We start from the raw sequence: 19944 nt of genomic DNA on the forward strand, positions 1-19944 counted from the left end.
ATTTGAAGCCAGTGGTTTTGCCATAAAGTGGTCATCCCTCTCCAGCGCTTCCTCTCCTGGTCTTTGAATGTTTCAGGACTGGTCTTGAGAGCTGCATATGTTGTTCCCTGCATATCGAAAGGACACTTCTCATAGACCGTGAAGTGAGTGAGTCCTCTGGAGTTGTACAACCTATAACATTCCTGATGAAAACACCATTTCATTGCTCTTGCTACTGAAACCAAAAGCCTTTGTGGTATCCTTTACTCTGCTTTTGTCCCTCGCTGTCTTTATTAAATCTATGGGGAGTCTCAATAGCAGTGCATACATAATTCTTCCAGAATCTGGCCTCTGTCACTTCCACCACTGTTACCACTTTGGGGTGGAGCATGGCACCTTCTCTTACCTGGAAAACTGTGATACCCTCCTAACTAGTTTCTCTGGCTCCCGTTGTCCTTCTACAGTCTTGATTTCCCAGCAGCCAGCGTGATATTTTTCCAAAATAAAGGAATGTCCTTTCCTCAGCTCAAAACCTCCCAAATCTTTCTGTATCTTTTGGACTAAAATCCAGTGTCACTGTCATGGCTTGCAAGGAATACACGCTCCCTATGATCTGCCCCTACCACCTCCCATCACCTTTGACACACTTGTTTACTACTTCTGCTCCAGCTGTAGAGACAACCTTTTAACTCCTAAAATTCAGTCAAGCCCTTTACATGTGCCGGTACATCTACCCACAGTTGTTTCCCAAATATCCACATGACAGATTTTCTTACTTCCTTCGAATTTCTGCTGAAAAATCACCTTCTCAGAGAGAGCTTCTGCGACTCTCTTCTCTCCTAGAGACCCCTGTTCCTCTCTATCTTCTTACTCTGTTTTAGTTTTCTCCTTGGTACTAACCACCTTCTAGTATGCTATAGGTTTTATGTTCACTTGTTTTAATGCCTGTCCCTGTTCTCTAGAATGTAGGCTCTGTGAGAGAAGGGTCTTTGTTTTCCTATCTGCTGTAATTCCAGTGCCTACAATAATACAGAAAATATATTCAATTAATATCTGATGAATGAATGAATGGATTCTATCTTATCAAATGGACAGTGTGTATGCCTTTTGGGGAAAATAATTTATATCTAGTAGACATCATTCTTAGGAATCTATTTTCTACTGTCTAATCCCCAATTATATTAAGACTCATAGTAGAGTTATATGGTAGTGGTGGTTTGACAGATGCAGTAATCAGAAATCATTAACCCATGAATATGTACATTTAAAAAACTGGCAACAAGTTAAAGCATAACTCTTGACTACAAATGATGATTTCTACCTAACTTCTACTCTCCTTACATAAAGGTAGAGTATTTCACCCTTATCATTTTAGTTTGTATCGTTGTTAACAATTTACTTGTTGAAGCTTGGAAAAGTCAAAATCATTTGAAAAAAATTTAATTTGATAACTGAAAGAATCAAAGATCATTTATAGTGATCTTCCTAGAGGGTTGGTCAGTTATATATCAGATAATTTTCAGTGATAGAAAACTCAGTACACCGTGAGGCTACCCATTTTGGTTTCGGGTAAATTTTTCTCCTGTTAAATGAATCTAAGTCTAGGTAATTTATGTATATTGGGCTTAGTTTCTGAAATGCACAGACAAAAGAATAAACTAAAGAGACAGAAGAATGAAAAAAAAATGTTGCACAAAGTGAAACTTTTCTACTGGAACATTCCAATCTTTCAAGTTTAATTATACCTAGAATTAGATATTTATCTGAAATCTGGGCATGATGGTGTGCACCTGTAGTCCCAGCTACTAGGGAGGCTGAGGCAGGAGTATTGCTTAAGCCCAGGTGTTTGAGGCTGCAGTGAGCTATGATCATGCCACTGCACTCCAGCCTGGGCAACACAGTGAGACCCAATGTCTTAAAAATAGATATTTATCTGATTCCCAGAAAATTAGGATGAGCAATACTACCTCATTTTATGGAGAAACACCCATATTCTATTCTATTGGCTATTTGACTTTTAACAGAGAATGTATTGATTGATATTGCTGTGTAATAAACCACCCCAAAATATAGTGGCTTAAAACAACTCCATTTCTTATTTCTCACAAGTTGCCTATAAATCAGCTTGCTGGTTCTACTGATAAGGGCTGGACCCTGCTGATCTCAGCTGAGCTTCTGAATGTGTAAGCTGTTATCTGGTGGACTGGCTGGGAGCTGGCTAGGCAAGGATAACTTTTGGTGCAAAAAAATAAAAATTAAAAAAAAAATCCTTCATGTGTCTTGTATACATCTGCAGAAGACCAGTAGTGTACATTTTCTTGGCTGTAGCAAGGGTCCAAGAAAGGAAGTAGTAAGCAGTTTTTCAAGTCTCTCTCTTTTTTTTTTTTTTTTTTTTTTTTTTTTTGCTTCAAGCTTCCTGCTGTCCTCTTTTGCCATATTATTGAGCCTGGAATCTGAGTGGGAGAGGACGACAGAGGATCTGGGCACAAGGAAGCCATTGATTGAGGCCATTACTGCAATCAACCCACCACCAATAAAAAGCACTGGAGGAGAGGGCTTGACATAGACACAAAACATAAAGGAAGGGGGTGAAAGGAAGGAAAGAGATTGAGGAAAAAAATAAAAATAAAAGATGGCTGGGTAAGGGAAGAAGAGATAGGGAAGAGAGACAGAAAAGGTAGAATGCGGCTGGGTGCAGTGGCTCACACCTTTAATCCCAGCAATTTGGGAGGCCGAGGTGGGCGGATCACCTGAGGTCAGGAGTTCAAGACCATCCTGACCAACATGGGGAAACCTCCTCTCTACTAAAAATACAAAGTTAGCTGGGCGTAGTGTCACATGCCTTTAATCCCAGCTACTCAGGAGGCTGAGGTAGGAGAATTGCTTGAACCCGGGAGGTGGTGAGACAAATTTGTGCCATTGCACTCCAGCCTGGACAACAAGAGTGAAACTCTGTCAGAAAAAGAAAGAAGGAAGGAAGGAAGGAAGGAAGGAAGGAAGGAAGGAAGGAAAGAAAGAGAAGGAAGGAAGGAAGGAAGGAAAGAAGGAAAGAAGAAGGAAGGAAGGAAGAGGAAAGAAGGAAAGAAAGAAAAGGTGGAATGCATAATCTGGAGAGTGGAGAATGCATCTGGGAGGGCTGCAGGAACCAAGACATGTGACTTAAAAAACAAGCTCTGACATAAACATGTACTATACATAATGACATAATAGGATTTTCCAGTTGATAGCAGTATAAGCTCAAGTACTGCTGTGGGTATGGGAAAAGAAGACAAGCAATAAATTACCACAGAATTATCTGGTAAAGCCTTTTTCAACTTGCAGAGGAAAACTGAACTCATAGATGTTGGAGAAGGGGGTCAAGTGACAAATGACAGGAACAGTGGCATTTATATGATGGCATTAATAGAGGCTTGCTTCTATTAATAGATTCTGCTTAAAAATGAGATGATCATGTCTTATTAGGATACAAAAATATAAGTGAATTGGAATTTTTCCCTATGCTTTTCCATCTTCTTGTATGTTTTAACTGTAAGTCTCTCTTAAATACAAATTACTTTCATATTAGAGTACTCAACATGGGGTATAAGACTGGGAAACAGTATAATGCTCACTAAGAAAGAGGATTTCACATATTGATACTGAATTTAGGTTAGTAAATCAGTAAATAAAATATATCAGCCAGGCACAGTAGCTCACGCCTGCAATCCCAGCACTTTGGGAGGCTGAGGTGGGTGGATCACTTGAGGCCAGGAGTTCCAGACCAGCCTGGCCAACATGGTGAAACTCCATCTCTACTAAAAATACAAAAAAAAAAAAAAATCCAGCTGGGTGTGGTGACACACGCCTGTAATCTCAGCTATTTGGGAGGCTGAGGCATGAGAATAGCTTCAACCCGGGAGGCGGAGGTTGCACTCCAGCCTGGGAGATGGACTGAGACTGTCCCAAAAATAAAAAATAAAGTATATCAGACTGGGATATAAATTTTGATTTTGTTTTGCTTGTTTTATGTGTTTCTGTTATCCAAATACCAGAAGACTAATTTATATTGGTTAAGAATTGAGCATACTGACACAAAATTTGCAAACACTTTAACGTTGTTTAAGAGAGACCTGAAATAATACATTAAGGGAAAATGTCATCTTCTATTTACTTGTTTCAAGGTAATTCCACAAATTCCAAAAGCAATGAACTTTTTTCTTAATTTGTCCATTTTAACAAAATAGCCCTTTCACAGTTTCATGATGTCGTGGTCAAAAATAAGTCAGAGAGTTTTTATTATAGATTGTATTGTATTGTATTATATTATATATTCTCTCCAACTTATTATATATTCTCTCCAACTTATTCCCCTTCTTATTGTTATGCTGTTTATTATGGCTTACACAGCAATATCTGATCTAATATATTATTTAATGAATTGCCCACAGATCACCCAAAATCTGCTTATTCTGCCTAAAGACGTTTTTGGTGCATTTATTCTTTTCTTTTACTTTCCTGTTTCTTTGTTTATTGAAGATGGTTTCATTCCCATTTTTGTTTCTGTAAAACTGATAATAGAGTAATCATATCTCCAATGGATCTTTTCTGAATCTGGAAACATGGACTCCCAAGAGTTCATGTCATTTATAACTCTCATATCATTTTTCATATATTCTCAATGTATCATAATTTTTTAACTGTAAATATTAGAAATGTCTATCATATTCAGATCTTGGTTTCATTGAGATTCAAATACAAGAACTGTGACATTGAGATGACCCATAAGAACTTAGAAGTCTTTCATAGTAGTTTCAACCAGAATGGTGAAATGATTGCCAAATTTAATTAGATATTAATCAACAATGATATTGTCAAATGTATATTTAACAGTGCATTTATTTGTTTTTCTCTAAATTTTATATCTATAAGACTGCTTATAAACAAAGATTTTCTAAAACTGTATAAAAACAAATATACAGTAAAGTTTTTTTCAGAAAACAAATAGTAAGAGGAAAATCTGTTTCCAAAATTATAGCCAGCACTAAATGAATTCATGGTGTGCCTATATGTGTGATAGGTTTGCAGCATCTAACATCAATTATATTATCTGAGAATCTATTACTTTCAACATCAAGTAGCCTTCTTTAGAACCAGGAACTCTTTGTCTCTTCTATTCATTCAATAGCACTAAACTGATGTTATTTTTTGGTTTTGTATGTCTCTCTTTTCTAATACCTTTGACTCCCTTTCTAGTCTTTTATCTCCTTCCCATGGTTTTGTCCATGAAACAAGAGGATCCTACTACCTTTCCTCCCTGTATGAAATTCAGATCTAACATATAGTTAACTGCTTTGTTTTTTTCCAGATTCCTGTCTTGGTCACACAGATAAGTTCAACCAATCATCCAGTGAAAGTCGGACTGTCCGATGCATTTGTCGTTGTCCACAGGATCCAACAAATTCCCAGTACGTAGAAGAAGGGCAGTCGCAATGAGTGAGCCTCTGTGGGGGTAAATTTAAAGGAGATTGGTCTATGGCAGCTGTACCTGAATTAAAAAAAAATAGCTAATCGATTAGCTGATTAATGCTTGTTAATTCTGTTGTTTGCTTTATAACTCCGATTGGGCTATCTCTGTCACCCTTGAGCTAACTCAGGTAAAGACAAATTAAATAGTGAAGCCAAGAATGTGTAATTTTGGACTCTTTTTCTTGGTTCTTTTTTCTTTCTTTTGATTTGGGGTCTTACTCTGTCACCCAGGCTGGAGTGCAGTGGTGCACTCACAGCTCACTGCAACCTTGACCTCCCAGGCTCAAATGATCCTCCTACCTCAGTATCCTGAGTAGCTGGGACCACGGGCATGCGCTATCATGCTCATGCTTAGCTAATTTTTTCTATTATTTGAAGAAGTGAGGTCTTGCTTTGTTGCCCAGGCTGGTCTTGAACTCCTGAGCTTAAGTGGTCTTCCTGCCTCAGCCTCCCAAAGTGCTAGGATTACAGGTGTGAGCCACCATGCCCAGCCAGATTCTTTGGGATAGTTGGCAGATACAGTTCTTTAATTAATGAGAATGACATAAAACAGTGACAGATTATTGGATTGATAGGCATATGACTTTTCATATATGTTTGGCTTAAGTGTTTGAGCAAAACGGCAGCTTTGTGCTATCTTTTTTTTTTTCTTTCTTTTATTATTGTACTTTAAGTTTTAGGGTACATGTGCACATTGCGCAGGTTAGTTACATATGTATACGTGGTGCCACGCTGGTGCGCTGCACCCACTAACTCGTCATCTAGCATTAGGTATATCTCCCAATGCTATCCCTCCCCCTTCCCCCCACCCCACAACAGTCCCCAGAGTATGATGTTCCCTTTCCTGTGTGCATGTTATCTCATTGTTCAATTCCCACCTATGAGTGAGAATATGCGGTGTTTGGTTTTTTGTTCTTGCGATAGTTTACTGAGAATGATGATTTCCAATTTCATCCATGTCCCTGTGCTATCTTATATTTAATGTATTTGTGTAAAACTGTTTGGGAGTCTAAAGGAAGATGAAAGAAAAGGTACAAATTTAGGTAAATAAAAATCCGGGGGCAGCTCTACCTACCACCAGAGAAGATAAGTATTTTCTTTAAATTACGTTTGCCCATCTAGTCTAGTTTACATTTTATAGAATAAAAAGGGACGTGTTGCTTTGGACAACTGTTTGTTATATTAGAAACCAAAATGCTAACTGCATTAGCCATTCTGACCCTATAAATAGGCATCTGTTGAAAGCTTCTGGTTTTTGAATCTCCTTCACTCCAAGAACAGTCCCGAGAGATGCTTTGGTGTCGTAGTACGCGAAGTTGGGGTGGGGGGTGTTTGTGTCCTATGTGTTCTTATTTAAAGAAAGGGGAGATAATAAAATATATCTCAAGATGAGATCATTTTTTCTCTTTTGTTCAAAGTTCTTTTTCTTCTTCTATTTGGTTACAGTGGTAGATAATTTATCACATGCTCATGTTCTTCCGTTGTGACTTGAGGTGATTGTACTTAATTATGTCAACTCTCAACTGTAGACAGCAACTGGAGTGGAAGCTTTACTTTTTAAAGCAACGGATTAGCAGAAATATTATAAGGGTTATCTTACAACCGTAAGATATCTTAGAACTGAATGGTTATGTTACAACTGAATGGCATTGATACGTGGTGGTTCTGCTTGATGAAGAACATGGGGTTTCTCCTTGTTAGCTGAGAATTTGTGGGAGGCAATATTCAAGGGAATTGTTAAATCAAAGCAGGTTTTCCAGAAACTAAATTGTACTGTGAACAAAGCAAGGATACATGAGTATGTGTAGGCAACATAAAGGCATCCTGACAGAGCTCTTAAATAAGAGGCCGAGCCCTAGGACAGCTGAAGTTGGCTTGTGTTTGAGGATGGCCGTTCTCACATTCTTTCTTTCAGAGTTGTTAAATCAAGCATGGTTTGAGTCAATTATTGCACAAGTAAAAAGAAACACTAGTTTTAATTTATTAGTTGCTTTTTTTAATTGCTGAAAAAAATTATTTGCAGCTTACTCAGCAGGGCTTTTAGTCCATATTGTTGTTCTGATATATTATTGCTTAAAGAAAAAAACACCAACCAAAATACAATTTTTTTTACAAATGTAGTTTAATATGCAAGTATTATGTTGGTATATTCCCAATGATAAAATTGTACTTAGATATCAGGGCCCTAAAGTGTAATTTTGCATCCTTTGTTATGCTGTAAAAGGATAACTGTTATGTGTTGGGGGAAAAATATTTTCAAATACGTATCTCATTTAATAAATTGGCAACATTTATATGAATTTTCAGACCAGATTATGTCTAAAGTTTGGGACTCAGCAGTTATCTAAAAGAACTTAATTCAAACGTAGAGTTCAGAGAAAAATGTCCCTCACACAATTTGCATACTGGAAAAGCAGTCACATTTTCTGTTAACCTTACTGTTCCATCCTGAGAAAATTAGCCAAGAAGGAATGAAAGATTTGGGTCTCAAGTTCTGCCATTGTTGCTGTTAGATGCGAGTATATTTATGCAAGAAAATTAGAATCAATATGTTCTACTTAAAAATCATTTTGGGAACACAAAATTTTATCTCCTTAAAAGTCTCTCCCACATTTATAAAGTATAACTGTGTCTGTTGCATGAGCTTCTGTATAACAAGAGATACATGGTTGCATTGTATTCTCAGCTAACAGAAAGTGCATCTTTATGCCAGAGATTAGGATAACCCAAGATTAGCACAATGCAAGTTATACAAGTACAGTTCTTTTGTGAGAAATGAGTTGATTCCTACAGACCTATGTTACATATTCAACAATCAGAATTTAGACCGATATTAAGTCCTTTTCAAAATTCAGTTCCCTTATTTAGCAACACTCACTATTAGGAATTGTCTTTGTAGGGAATTTAAATACTTTGCCTCTGTTAACTTTTTTACCCCCACCAAGTGGATGTAGGGAACAACTGATTATTATTCTAAGTAGTGAGTAGTTTCATTTCTTCTGTATTCCAAGGTGTGTTACATAGAACCCTGTTCTCATAAGATCAGTTTTCTATTCTATTAATCATTTTAGTTACGTAGGTTATATTACCTAAACCTTTGGCTTCATGTAGCCATGGGAACATGGGAATGTGAGCTCAAGCCTGGAAAATAGTATTTCCCAGTAGATCACCATTACTATATCATTCTTATCAGATTTGGTGAAGATTTGGTAAAGCATTCAAAATGCTGTAAAGCAATTTTAATTTATTTATTATTAAAATTTCTCCCTATTCATTCTTCCTCACATCAACAACAAAACACTTGTTTTTCAGTTTTTGAAGACCCCCAAATAGTAAATGATTTCAATGTAAATTTCAAGCATGATTAATTAAAGTAGCTTTATTTTCTTTCATAAAAGATCAGGTGATCTGATAGTTTCAATATCAAAGGGAATTCAGGCAGTGTTAGTAAACTGATAAATCCTTCTGAGTTTACAAGAGAAATACCTTTGCTCCCTCAAAAAGAGAGGGAAAAGTATGGTAAAACTAAGACTTATGTTAAAAAAGGTGGAAATTAAAAGTAAAGCAAGTATAAGGAATATTGTCATTTGATTATTGGTCATGAAACATTCAACTTTTAATTGATTTCTGTAACTTTCTTTCTATATAAAATGAGCATCTTAGTACCTAAAAATGCAATGTGTACACAGCATGCATTACCTAGCAGAGAGTAAGTAGTATACTTGTACTTAAAGTTACTGTTTTTTCCATCATCGTTATCACTTTAAAAAACAGCGATACTAACTTAGATGTCACTGCCAAACCCGAGTGCCCTTCAGAGTGGAACCACAGGAGATTCCCACTAAGAAACACAGTGACAGTGTCTCTCTGGAACTTCAGTGCTTTCTGACTGTGTTGATGTGTGTTGTTTTATGTCTCTTCATAAGACTTATGTCTGCCTGTCTGTCCATCTGTATGTCTCGAAATCACTGTTTTTCATAAAATGTATTTGTAAAACTTTAGAAACAGAAAGAACCATAGAGATCAGCTAATTCAATATCCACAGGTACAGCTATGAAAAACAGGTCTAAGTACAGGACTGACTTTGGTTGTTCATTTCAGAAATATGAATGTAAAAATATACTTATTATGATTAGAAGCATAGCACATTATAATTCTGAGTAATTTATAAATTAACAGGAAACCCAAGGAGGAAAATTTAAATTACTTAGAAATCTACTACAGAGAAATAGTAATAAATGTTTTCACGTATCTGTATCCAACTATTTATTTGTAATATACACATATATGAAGATACCCACATTAAGAAAATTGGCATTATGCTGTAAATTATTCTGCCCCCTGTTTTCACCTTCATATATAAAACATATTTTTTACACTGTTAAATATCTGTCTAAAATGTGGTCATTAATAGTTATAAGAAATTTATCTGTTTCATAATTTATGTAACCTGTCACTAAAGAGGTTGGTTACATAGTTTGCATCGCATATTATCAGTAAAATGGTGCTAAACATCCTTGTTTCTAAATTTTTGCATGTATCTGATTCTCAAAAAGTGAATTTGTGGATGCTGAATGTTAATATTGTTTTGAATGTATTTTGACAAATTGCTTTCCATCAAGGTTGTACCAGTTTACTACCCATTGTTAGATTAGAAATATCCCATTTCCCAAAGAGCTTTCTAATATTCATTTTTAACTCTGCAAATTTGGTAAGCACGAAATGGTATTTCATTGTTGTCTTTCGATTACCAGAAAGTTTTAACACCGTCATATATTCATGTGTTGTTTGTAATTTCCATAATTTCTTGGTAAATAGCTCTATTAAGTAATTCTTTCTCAGCCTCAGCTTATGTCCTTCCAAATCCTTACACAACATGCAGAGGTCTTCCTGGATACACGCACGATTCTCACTAGTGCCACTTGCACTAATTTGTTTCTCTCTCCTCCAATGTAACATTTTGAATTTCAACCATCATCTGTGGAGTGCTGACTTATCCCATCTGGCCTCACTGTTTCTCTACTTTCCAAGCTTAATGAGCTTAATCCTTCTAGCAAGAAACTCGGAAAATCCACTCATGCCATGTGGTTCTTTAATTTGGAACAGATAAGGCCATGCCACTTAAGTAAAGAGAAAGTTACGTTAACACTCCCATGCAGGGCCTTGCACTAGAAACCAGTCTGGAAAGCAGCTGACCTCACTTAAAATGGTTCTACTCCAAGTTATGACAGTGACTATATCTGAGTCCCTTAGAATATTTCTTTATTTTTCTCACTCACAGTACATTATTTGGTACTTTCTTAACATCAGGCCTCTTTGTATCAGTATCTACTGTTTTAAATTTATTGACATTGTTTGTGTTACAATGCACCTTTGCTTGGCTGGTTATTATTCATAGCTCCATAAGAAACATTAAGCATTTTCACAAATAAAACTGACAACTAGCAGAGCAAATATATTTTAAAAATACTACAAAGAGGGTCTTTGAACTCTTTGAGGAACAATTATAGGTATATATTTTGCTGTATGTGGTCTCTTTATAAGATTACAGACTAGGCACCACTTTTTTTCTTTTTTTAGTTGGAGTCTAACTCTGTCACCCAGGCTGGAGTGCAGTGGGATGATCTTGGCTCACTGCAACCTCCGCCTCCGGGGTTCAAGTGCTTCTCCTGCCTCAGTCTCCCAAGTAGCTGGGATTACAGGTGCATCCACCACGCCCAGCTAATTTTTGTATTTTTAGTAGAGACGGGGTTTCACTATGTTGGCCAGGATGATCTCGAACTCCTGACCTCAAGTGACCCTCCTGCTTCAGCCTCCCATAGTGTTAGGATTACTGGTGTGAGCCACCATGCCCGGCACAGGCAGTAATTTTTTAAAATTACTTTTAGACAGTGAATAAGATAACCTTAACAAACAAAAACACAGCTTTGCCCCTGAAATATGCACACTATCTTAAGCTTAAATTTAAAATAATAATAATAGCATAGACCAGTATGCTATTCAGAGCTTCCTGTGCTGGTGGGAATGTTGTGAATCTGAATCGTATAGTGTGATTTCAGTAGCCACATGTGGCTACTATGAACTTGCAATGTGACTAGTGAGCCTGAGCAATTGAATTTTTAATTGAATTTAATTCATTAACTTCATCTTAAATAGCCAGATGTGCCTAGTGGCTATCATGTTGGATAGGGTAACAATAGACCATATCCATTAATTAATTTATTTAATTAATATTTAATTAAATAAAATATTAAATGCCAAGTGTAATATTTATGTAAACATTATTCTTATTTCTTCTTTGCTTTTTAAAAGGCACCAGAATATTAGACGTGATTAAATAATAAATTTTCAAATATAAGTGTATTTATTAAATAACAAATTTTCGAACATAACCATTATAACTAATTTTTCCCATAGAAAACAATTTGCAATTTTGATTTAGTGGTAGGACACATTCACTATAATTATGTAGCAGCTATAATGAAAATATGTGGTCAAAACTTATGAAAAATACAAACAATCTTGGAAAAACTTGAACTTTTTTTTATTCTATAATATTTTCTAGAACCCAGTTCAAGCCCTTTCAGAGGAACTAGGCCTCGTTTGTTATTTTCAAAGTTGTAGTCTTCTCATTCACTTAGATCAATCGACAGATCTCCAGTAAATTATGTCATCTTACTTTTGCTCGCCTCAAAATGGAAAACCCTTCAAAAGTATTCATTTTTCAGAAGATAAAATTGCTTCTCTTAACAGCACAATTTCATTAGGTGCTTACATTCTCAAGTATACACTAGCTCACCAAAGGCTCAACAAAAGCAGAAATAAATAGAAATCATGATGTTTTCTCATAAAGTAACTACTCATAAAACACTTCCAAGAAAGAGAGCATTGTACAAAATGATATTTTATTAGTTTAATGCATCCATTTCTAATGTAAGCTAGTTGACTGACTCTGACTTGATTTTTAAAGATAAGTAAAAAAATCTAAAATTTTCTGGACATGGAAATCACTGATTAATCAATTTTTACATATTTGAGAATTTTTCTAAAATTTTTATGAACAGGAAAGGCTTTCTTCATGGACTTGTGGTTAAATTCTTTTTTTATTTCATTTTCTTGATTTATTAACATTTAATCCTATACAATACTTTTAGAGAAAGTAAATTTTTAACAATTTAGAACTGTGTCTAGCTGGGAGCAGTGGCTCGTGCCTGTAATCCCAGCATTTTCGGAGGCCAAGGTGGGAGGATCACTTGAGCCCGCCAGTTCCAGACCAGCCTGGAAGAAAGACACTGGAGACTGGGAAGGGTGGGAGCAGGGAGAGGGTTTGGGGATGAGAAATTACTTATTGGGTACAATGTACACTATTTGGGTGACAGAAACGCCAAAAGCACAGACTTCACTACTACACAATATATCCATGTAACAAAATTGCACTGCTACCCCTTACATTTATACGAATTTAAAAGAAAGAAAAGGAAAAACATTTGCTTCAGTGGCTGCCTCTGAGGCCTTCATTTTGGGATATTGTTTTCTGAGACCCAACACACCTGATTCAATTTAATGAAGTCACAGTCTCCTTTGTGAAAAGGAAAAAAAAAAAAAAGAGAGAGAGAGAGATGTAATGACTTGGCAAATATATATCATGCCTTCTTCCCATAAGTCTCAGGAGCAGGGAGGCATGTCCCCCTGCAAAAACACCAGGTTCAGGACAAGCAGCCCTCAGCAATGGAACCATGATATTGTCACAGGCCCGCAGCCCACCTGCCTCACCGGCCCACTGTGACACTGCGTGGACAATTTACTGTCCCTCTGCTGGTTACAATTCTCTCTTTTTTCCTTAATTGTTTTTTCTTTTATTGATGCATAATACTTTACATATGGGGACATGTGAGTATTTTTACCTGCATAGACTGTGTAATGATCGGGTCAGGGTATTTGGGGTGTCCATCACCTTGAGTGTTTATCAGTTAATGTCTTGGGAACATTTCAAGTCCAGGGCAAAGTAATTATCAAAGGAAGGCAGGAAATGCAGCTGGTTTAAGCCATTAGGAAAGTATACGTGAGAGAAAAATAAATTTGAAGGTTGTTTTAGGTCCTATTTTTTATTTCCTTCATGCTTACTCAAGTAACTTAGGAACTCTGGCCATTTAAGTTTTACCAGTGTCCTGAAACTTTGCAAGCAATGAGGGAATGTTGACAGGAAAATCTAAAAGGCTTAAATTAGCATTTCATGCTCAACCAAGGTTTATGTTTTATTGAATGCCTAATGACATTATTATTTCAGAGAATTAGAACTACAGAGAGAGATTTTTAAAATGATTCTGGCAAATGCATTTTTTATTTGTAGCTACTTTATTTAACAACTCCAACTAGCTAATTCTGCTAATGCATTGCACTTTTCTGTGGGAAGCTTGTAGCCACTATAATAGTGTCAATTGTATCTCAAGAGTCTCTCTTCTCCTGAGTCTTCATGCTGGAAATGAATCTTGTGGTTATACGATACAGGCTTTTTCCATTAAAGAGTACTCAGTAAACGGTGCTTGTGCTGGACTCGATTTTAACCAGAAAAGAAATAAGATACAACCATATGGAGCCAGTCATTAAGCATTGGCAACACATAAATAGGGAAATGTTAGTGAATCATTCATTTGACAATTCAGACAAAATATAATACTTACACAATATGAGTAAGCCAAGTTAGGAGATTTCTCATATAGTCTCTGTGTGAATGTTATGCTTTCAAGACAGAAAAATAAACTAGATCATGGCTAATCATGCCTCAAGGTACTCATTAGTCTGTGTTCAGTTCAGCTAGAGTGGATATTGATCAAAGAAGATCCTTGGTGTTTCCATATGATCACATTGTCCCTCCTGCTGATGCTGATCAGGCTTTCTAAAACATGCAGTATTTGCACTTTGCAACACATCGCCTTAAGCTTTCGATCACATTTTCTCTCTCTGTGTTAATCTGCTCAGATTTAATTTTTCTTAATTTTTAAAAGGCACTAATGGGTGAGTATTGATCTGTTGGAGTTGAATCACCATCGCTAAGACTGAACATTTAATTCAACTTTATTTTGGCTTATTCTTGAAGAAGACCCATGAGCGAAATATATTTTTGGAATCACATGAAAGCTTCTAGTATTGGCAGGGGTAACCACAATTCTAATTACTTGTTTCTGACAGAGGTATCTCTGAAATACTACATAAATGACCATTTGGAAGTTGTCGTTAATTGGCAGGTCATCAAACAACAATAATTCTCATTAATTTGGGTTTTGTTAAATTCATCTCCTCTCAATAGTTAGAGGTTTCTGAGCAGGTAATAGAACTAGCATAGCAAAAAATGGTCACACTTTCTCTTTACTCCATACGCACGATCAATAACTCTCAGAAGCTTCTCAATCATTGTTAGTAGTTGAGAATTTCAAAGTGTAACATGAAATGAAAGGAATACTAGTATTTTAAGCACCAAGTAATATGACAGGTACTGTGCAAAGACTCAAGAACCCCCCTCCTAGTGATCTTATGGAAAGGCCACATTATTTATTTATTGATAAGAACTTAATTGTTTAGCAAAATACATGGGAAAGCAATGTGTAGGAATGAATACTGTTTAGACACAGAAGATGAGCCATCTTTTTATTTGTCTTAAAAACTAAAAAAAAAAGATATGATTTATATACTTCATGAAACCTTACTATGTACCATGAAACCAGCATTTCCTCTGATTTTTATGAAGTTTACTTTTTGAAAAATGTATATGCATCTTTCAGTTATACCAAAATTTCACTGGATTAGAGTTCTTAAACAGTGTTTTCCAATGTGATACCCCTGAGATATTTTCAGCCTGTGACCCAGAGCCACTCCTAGCCCCAAAAGGGTTTGCTTCGACCCTTTCTCCACCCCTTCTGCAGTATAATGTCATGATGAGTAATTAGAAGTGGAAAAAAAGACACAGGAAGGGGAACATCACACACTGGGGCCTGTTGTGGGGTGGGGGAAGGGGGGAGGGATAGCATTAGGAGATATACCTAATGTAAATGACGAGTTAATGGGTGCAGCACACCAACATGGCACATGTATACATATGTAACAAACCTGCACATTGTGCACATGTACCCTAGATCTTAAAGTATAATTAAAAAAAAAGATATGAGTAGAGGGAAGGAGAGATACTTATAGGTTGTTAGTAAACATTTGACAGCCTCTGCAAGTTCTCGGATGAGTAGGTATCTTCCTTTTCTGAACACTTCTACTAAAAGGTAACTCACTATCATCTGGGCCACCACACTCCCTGCTCTATATTTTAGAGGAGGTCATTGTTGGGTCTAATGATTTCAATATAAATTTAACTTTCTCTAAGTGAGGAATGGAGAAAAATTACTACAAGTTTGATTCCAGGATTGTAGTGTGATTTCAGTGAGTTTGGATCTATAGAGATTATATTAATAAATGCAGCAAAAAACTTGTATGATCTAAGGTTGTCATATTAAAGTTAGGCAAAAATTGTATCTAATATGTATTGAGCATTTACAATGTGAAAGGGACTGTCTAGCAATATTCCTATATTATCTCATTTTAATCCTCAAAGCAATGCAGTAATATAGGTGCTATTATCCCTGTTTTATAGATAAGGAAACTGAGGCACAGAAAAGCTAGCAAAGGAGCCTGAGGCAACACAGATTCCTCACAGCAAAACTGTGGTTTGAGCCCAGACAGAATGTTCCAGAGCACATATTATTAACCACTATGACATTACTTCCCCAAATTGGATACTGTGATATTTTAAAAATAACTTATGGACAGGCTCAGTGGCTCACACCTGTAATCTCAACACTTTGGGAGACCAAAGTAGGAGGATTGCTTGAGCCCAGGAGCTCAAGATCAGCCTGGGCAACATAGCAAGACCCTGTTTCTACCAAAAAAGTTTTAACAAATTAACTAGGCATGGGGGTGCATGCCTGTAATCCCATCACTTTGGGAGGCCAAAGCAGGGGGATCACTTGAGTCCAGGAGTTGAAGACCAGCCTGGGCAACATAACCAGACCCCATTTTTACAAAAAATAAGGACAAAATTAAGTGGGTATGGTGGCAAATGCCTGTAGTCCTAGCTACTTGGGAGACTAAGGTGGGAGGATCGCTTGAGCCCAGGATGTCCAGGCTGCATTGAGCCGTGATTGCACCACTGACTGGGCAACAGTGGGAGACCCTGTCTCAAAAATAAAAATAAAAATAGTTTATAGCCCCACTAATTACTGATAGATGTGGTGTTATTCCGGAAATGCATTCTTATCACTACAGGCATTTCAAGAGAGGAATAAAATGCTGACAACATTATTTTTCCACTTACATTGACCAAACCCAGGCGAGCACATTAGTATAAGGCTTAAAAGGGGATTTTAAGTATATTTAAATGTTTTGTTGTGGTTTGATGTTAAAATATGTTTGCTTATATTTTCAATGATTAGAGTTCTTGTCAAAGTCTCCATCTATCTTCTTCCTCAGGGACATTGATGGATTTGCTAATGATTTCTAAACTACATCGTGTAATATAAATGCTAATTAACCTTCCTTAGATATGATACTGTATATTTAATACATAGCAATCCTTATTCTTAAAGTGATTTAACTTCCTTTTTTCCCTCCAGCTTTATGGAGATATAATTGACAAATAAAAATCATATGTATTTAAGATATACAGGGTGATGATTTGATATATTTATACATGCTGAAATGTTCCCCACAATCAAGCTAATTAACACATTCATCATCTCGCATAGTTATGTGTGTGTGTGTGTGTGTGTCTGTCGTGAGAACACTTAAAAATCTATTCTTTTATTGAATTTCAAGCACAATGCAATATTATTAACTATGATCACCAGGAAATGGAAGAATGATTTAACTTCTGTTTTACTTTTATTGAAGAAGTTTATTCTAAACTTTTAAAGCAATCACATTGTTATTCTCCATTAACTTTATTTAGAGTGTGAAACATTTCTAATTACCCATTTCTAAACACTTTAGCTTTAGTATGGAAGAAATGGTATCATCTTACCTTCTTGTTTTCATGAGTCAAAATCTTTGAAAATATGTAAATTTATCCAAAAAAATCTTTAGTATAGTCTGAGTAAGAATGAGTTGAAGCCTTAATAGGTAAGTGAGATATCTGAGACCCTAATCAACACTTTCAACTTCGCTGATAAAAAGACTTCTGGTTACTTGACATGTGATTTTTACATATTTTGTAATCAGTCTTCTCACAGGATGAGGCTTAATTTTAAAACCACATTGGGCTATATGTATATAATTCTATATCCACTATTAAAATGCTGTTGTTTTGTAAGCGGAGAAATGTTAAAAATTGATTTTTTTTCCTTTTTTTTCTAGATGTTCGAAGAAGAACAATTTATGAATACCACCGAGTAGAGCTACAAATGTCAAAAATTACCAACATTTCGGCTGTGGAGATGACCCCATTACCCAGTAAGCAAATATGTAAACCTAGGTGGAAAACATGATTTCCAAATTTGATGATCTGATCTGTTCAATAGTTATAATAATCATATTAAATAATTACCATTATAATTGTGTTTGGCATGCATGGGCATTTTGCTCCTGAGGATTAGGGGACAGTGATTTTTATTCTGGTTGAGTAATCTCTTTCCCCTCCAAGTTGCCTGTTAGTCTTGGTGAATCTGTTCTTTCCTCTTCCCTAGCATGTCTCCAGTTTAACAGATGTGGCCCCTGTGTATCTTCTCAGATTGGCTTCAACTGCAGTTGGTGTAGTAAACTTCAAAGGTAAAAATATAATAATAAGAATAATAATAAAATTTAAAAAGATATTTTAAAAGATTAGAAATTAAAAATAACTTATGGACAGGTGCAGTGGCTCACACTTGTAATCCCAGCACTTTGAGAGAAAGTAGGAGGAATGCTTGAACCCAGGAGTTCAAGATCAGCCTGGGCAACATAGCAAGACCCTGTTTCTACCAAAAAAGTTTTAACAAATTAACTGGGCATGGGGGATGCATGCCTGTAGTCTCAGCACTTTGGGAGGCCAAGGCAGGAGGATCACTTGAGCCCAGGAGTTGAAGACCAGCCTGGGCAACATAGCCAGACCCCATTTTTACAAAAAATAAGAAAAAAAAGTCCCACTGAATTTGAAGTGGATGTCAAAAGTGTAGCATATGTATGCATTAGCAATATTGTATGTATAAAATATATAGATATCATGATCAAAATGCAAAACAAAACTCGTAAGTGGATATTTTACTATTTTCCTTTGAGAGCTCAAAATTACTAACAGCATTTATAGTCAGTAAGGCCATTATCTGACATATATTTATAATTCTCTGTGGGACTTAAAATACAGGATGATTATAGAGCAGTTGATGAGCCTATAAACCAAAGATTTTGGTTCATATTCTACAGAAAGCATGTTATGAGATATATTTTCATAGCAAGGGTGGTTTATAATAATCACATGAACATTCTTAGTAAATTTCTATGCAATATCTCAAAGGTTATTAGTCAAGATTGGAGATATAATCTAATACAAAAATAGAACATGTGGTTTTGATGTCATGTTGTAATTAGCTAACCCTGAAACTTAAGCTGCATAATTTACTGGTGTCAAAGAGGTTTACTGATTTTGACAAGTGGCAAAGATGGTTTTTCAGTTGCTAGAGCTTTTCAGAGACTGAATAATCATTTGTTGGAAATACAGGATGAAGACTTGTAAATTTGTTTTGTTATTTACTCAACCATTTTGTGCCTCAGTTATGTTCCGGGTACTGGGAACACAGCAGTAAACAATATTGACATGGTACCTGCCCCCCATGAAGTTTACAGTCTGCCCGAGAATAAGTCCCTTTCTCACCTTCAGAGTCTATGAAAAATGTTTCTTTCCCCAGGAGGGAAACCGAATATTCATGCTGTTAATCCGTGTATGTTACACCCGAGCTTTCGGTTGTATGAGCAGTCTGTCTTATCATCTTCTTGCCATAGCATTTGCTGTAATGATAAAGACATGCTCCAGGAATACTTTAAAACTTATTGAAGAATGCAAAAATAAAATGCCGATATTTTGATCACAAGCTTTGGGAAACATTTTTAACTCACTAACCTTAGAGCAACTACTGCAGTATTATGGCTAGAACAATATTATTTATGATAACGTCTGTTTTGTTTTCGATTTAACAGGGTGTTCTAGTTATTTCCTTTGTGAAATGAATTCCAAATAATAAAAAAGCAAGCAGGTAGTTTGCAATTTTAAAAGATTTTTAAGTTAGTTATATATCCAAAGTAGGAGGAACTGCTATAAAAGCAAAGGTTTCTGGTTATTTATATTGATATTTTACTAAGTTTTCCATAAAGATTATATGCATATCAGAAGTTATTCAAAATCTGTTTAGATAACAACATAAGGGAATCTAAAGAGACGGCATTTTAATA

The 19944-nt window shown here is 36.0% G+C and overlaps 1 protein-coding gene across 1 annotated transcript in view; it reads left to right on the forward strand.

Moving 5' to 3' along the window:
- PLXDC2 (plexin domain containing 2) overlaps positions 1-19944 on the forward strand; it is a 470362-nt gene that overhangs the window by 345798 nt on the left and 104620 nt on the right. The window contains exons 7-9 of the mRNA XM_003806690.6: positions 5324-5423; positions 17878-17973; positions 18207-18288. Of these exons, the coding sequence (XP_003806738.2) occupies positions 5324-5423; positions 17878-17973; positions 18207-18288 (278 nt within the window). The remainder of the gene's footprint in view (positions 1-5323; positions 5424-17877; positions 17974-18206; positions 18289-19944) is intronic.

This window comes from Pan paniscus, chromosome 8 (assembly GCF_029289425.2).
Source record: "Pan paniscus chromosome 8, NHGRI_mPanPan1-v2.0_pri, whole genome shotgun sequence".
Lineage (NCBI taxonomy): Eukaryota > Metazoa > Chordata > Mammalia > Primates > Hominidae > Pan > Pan paniscus.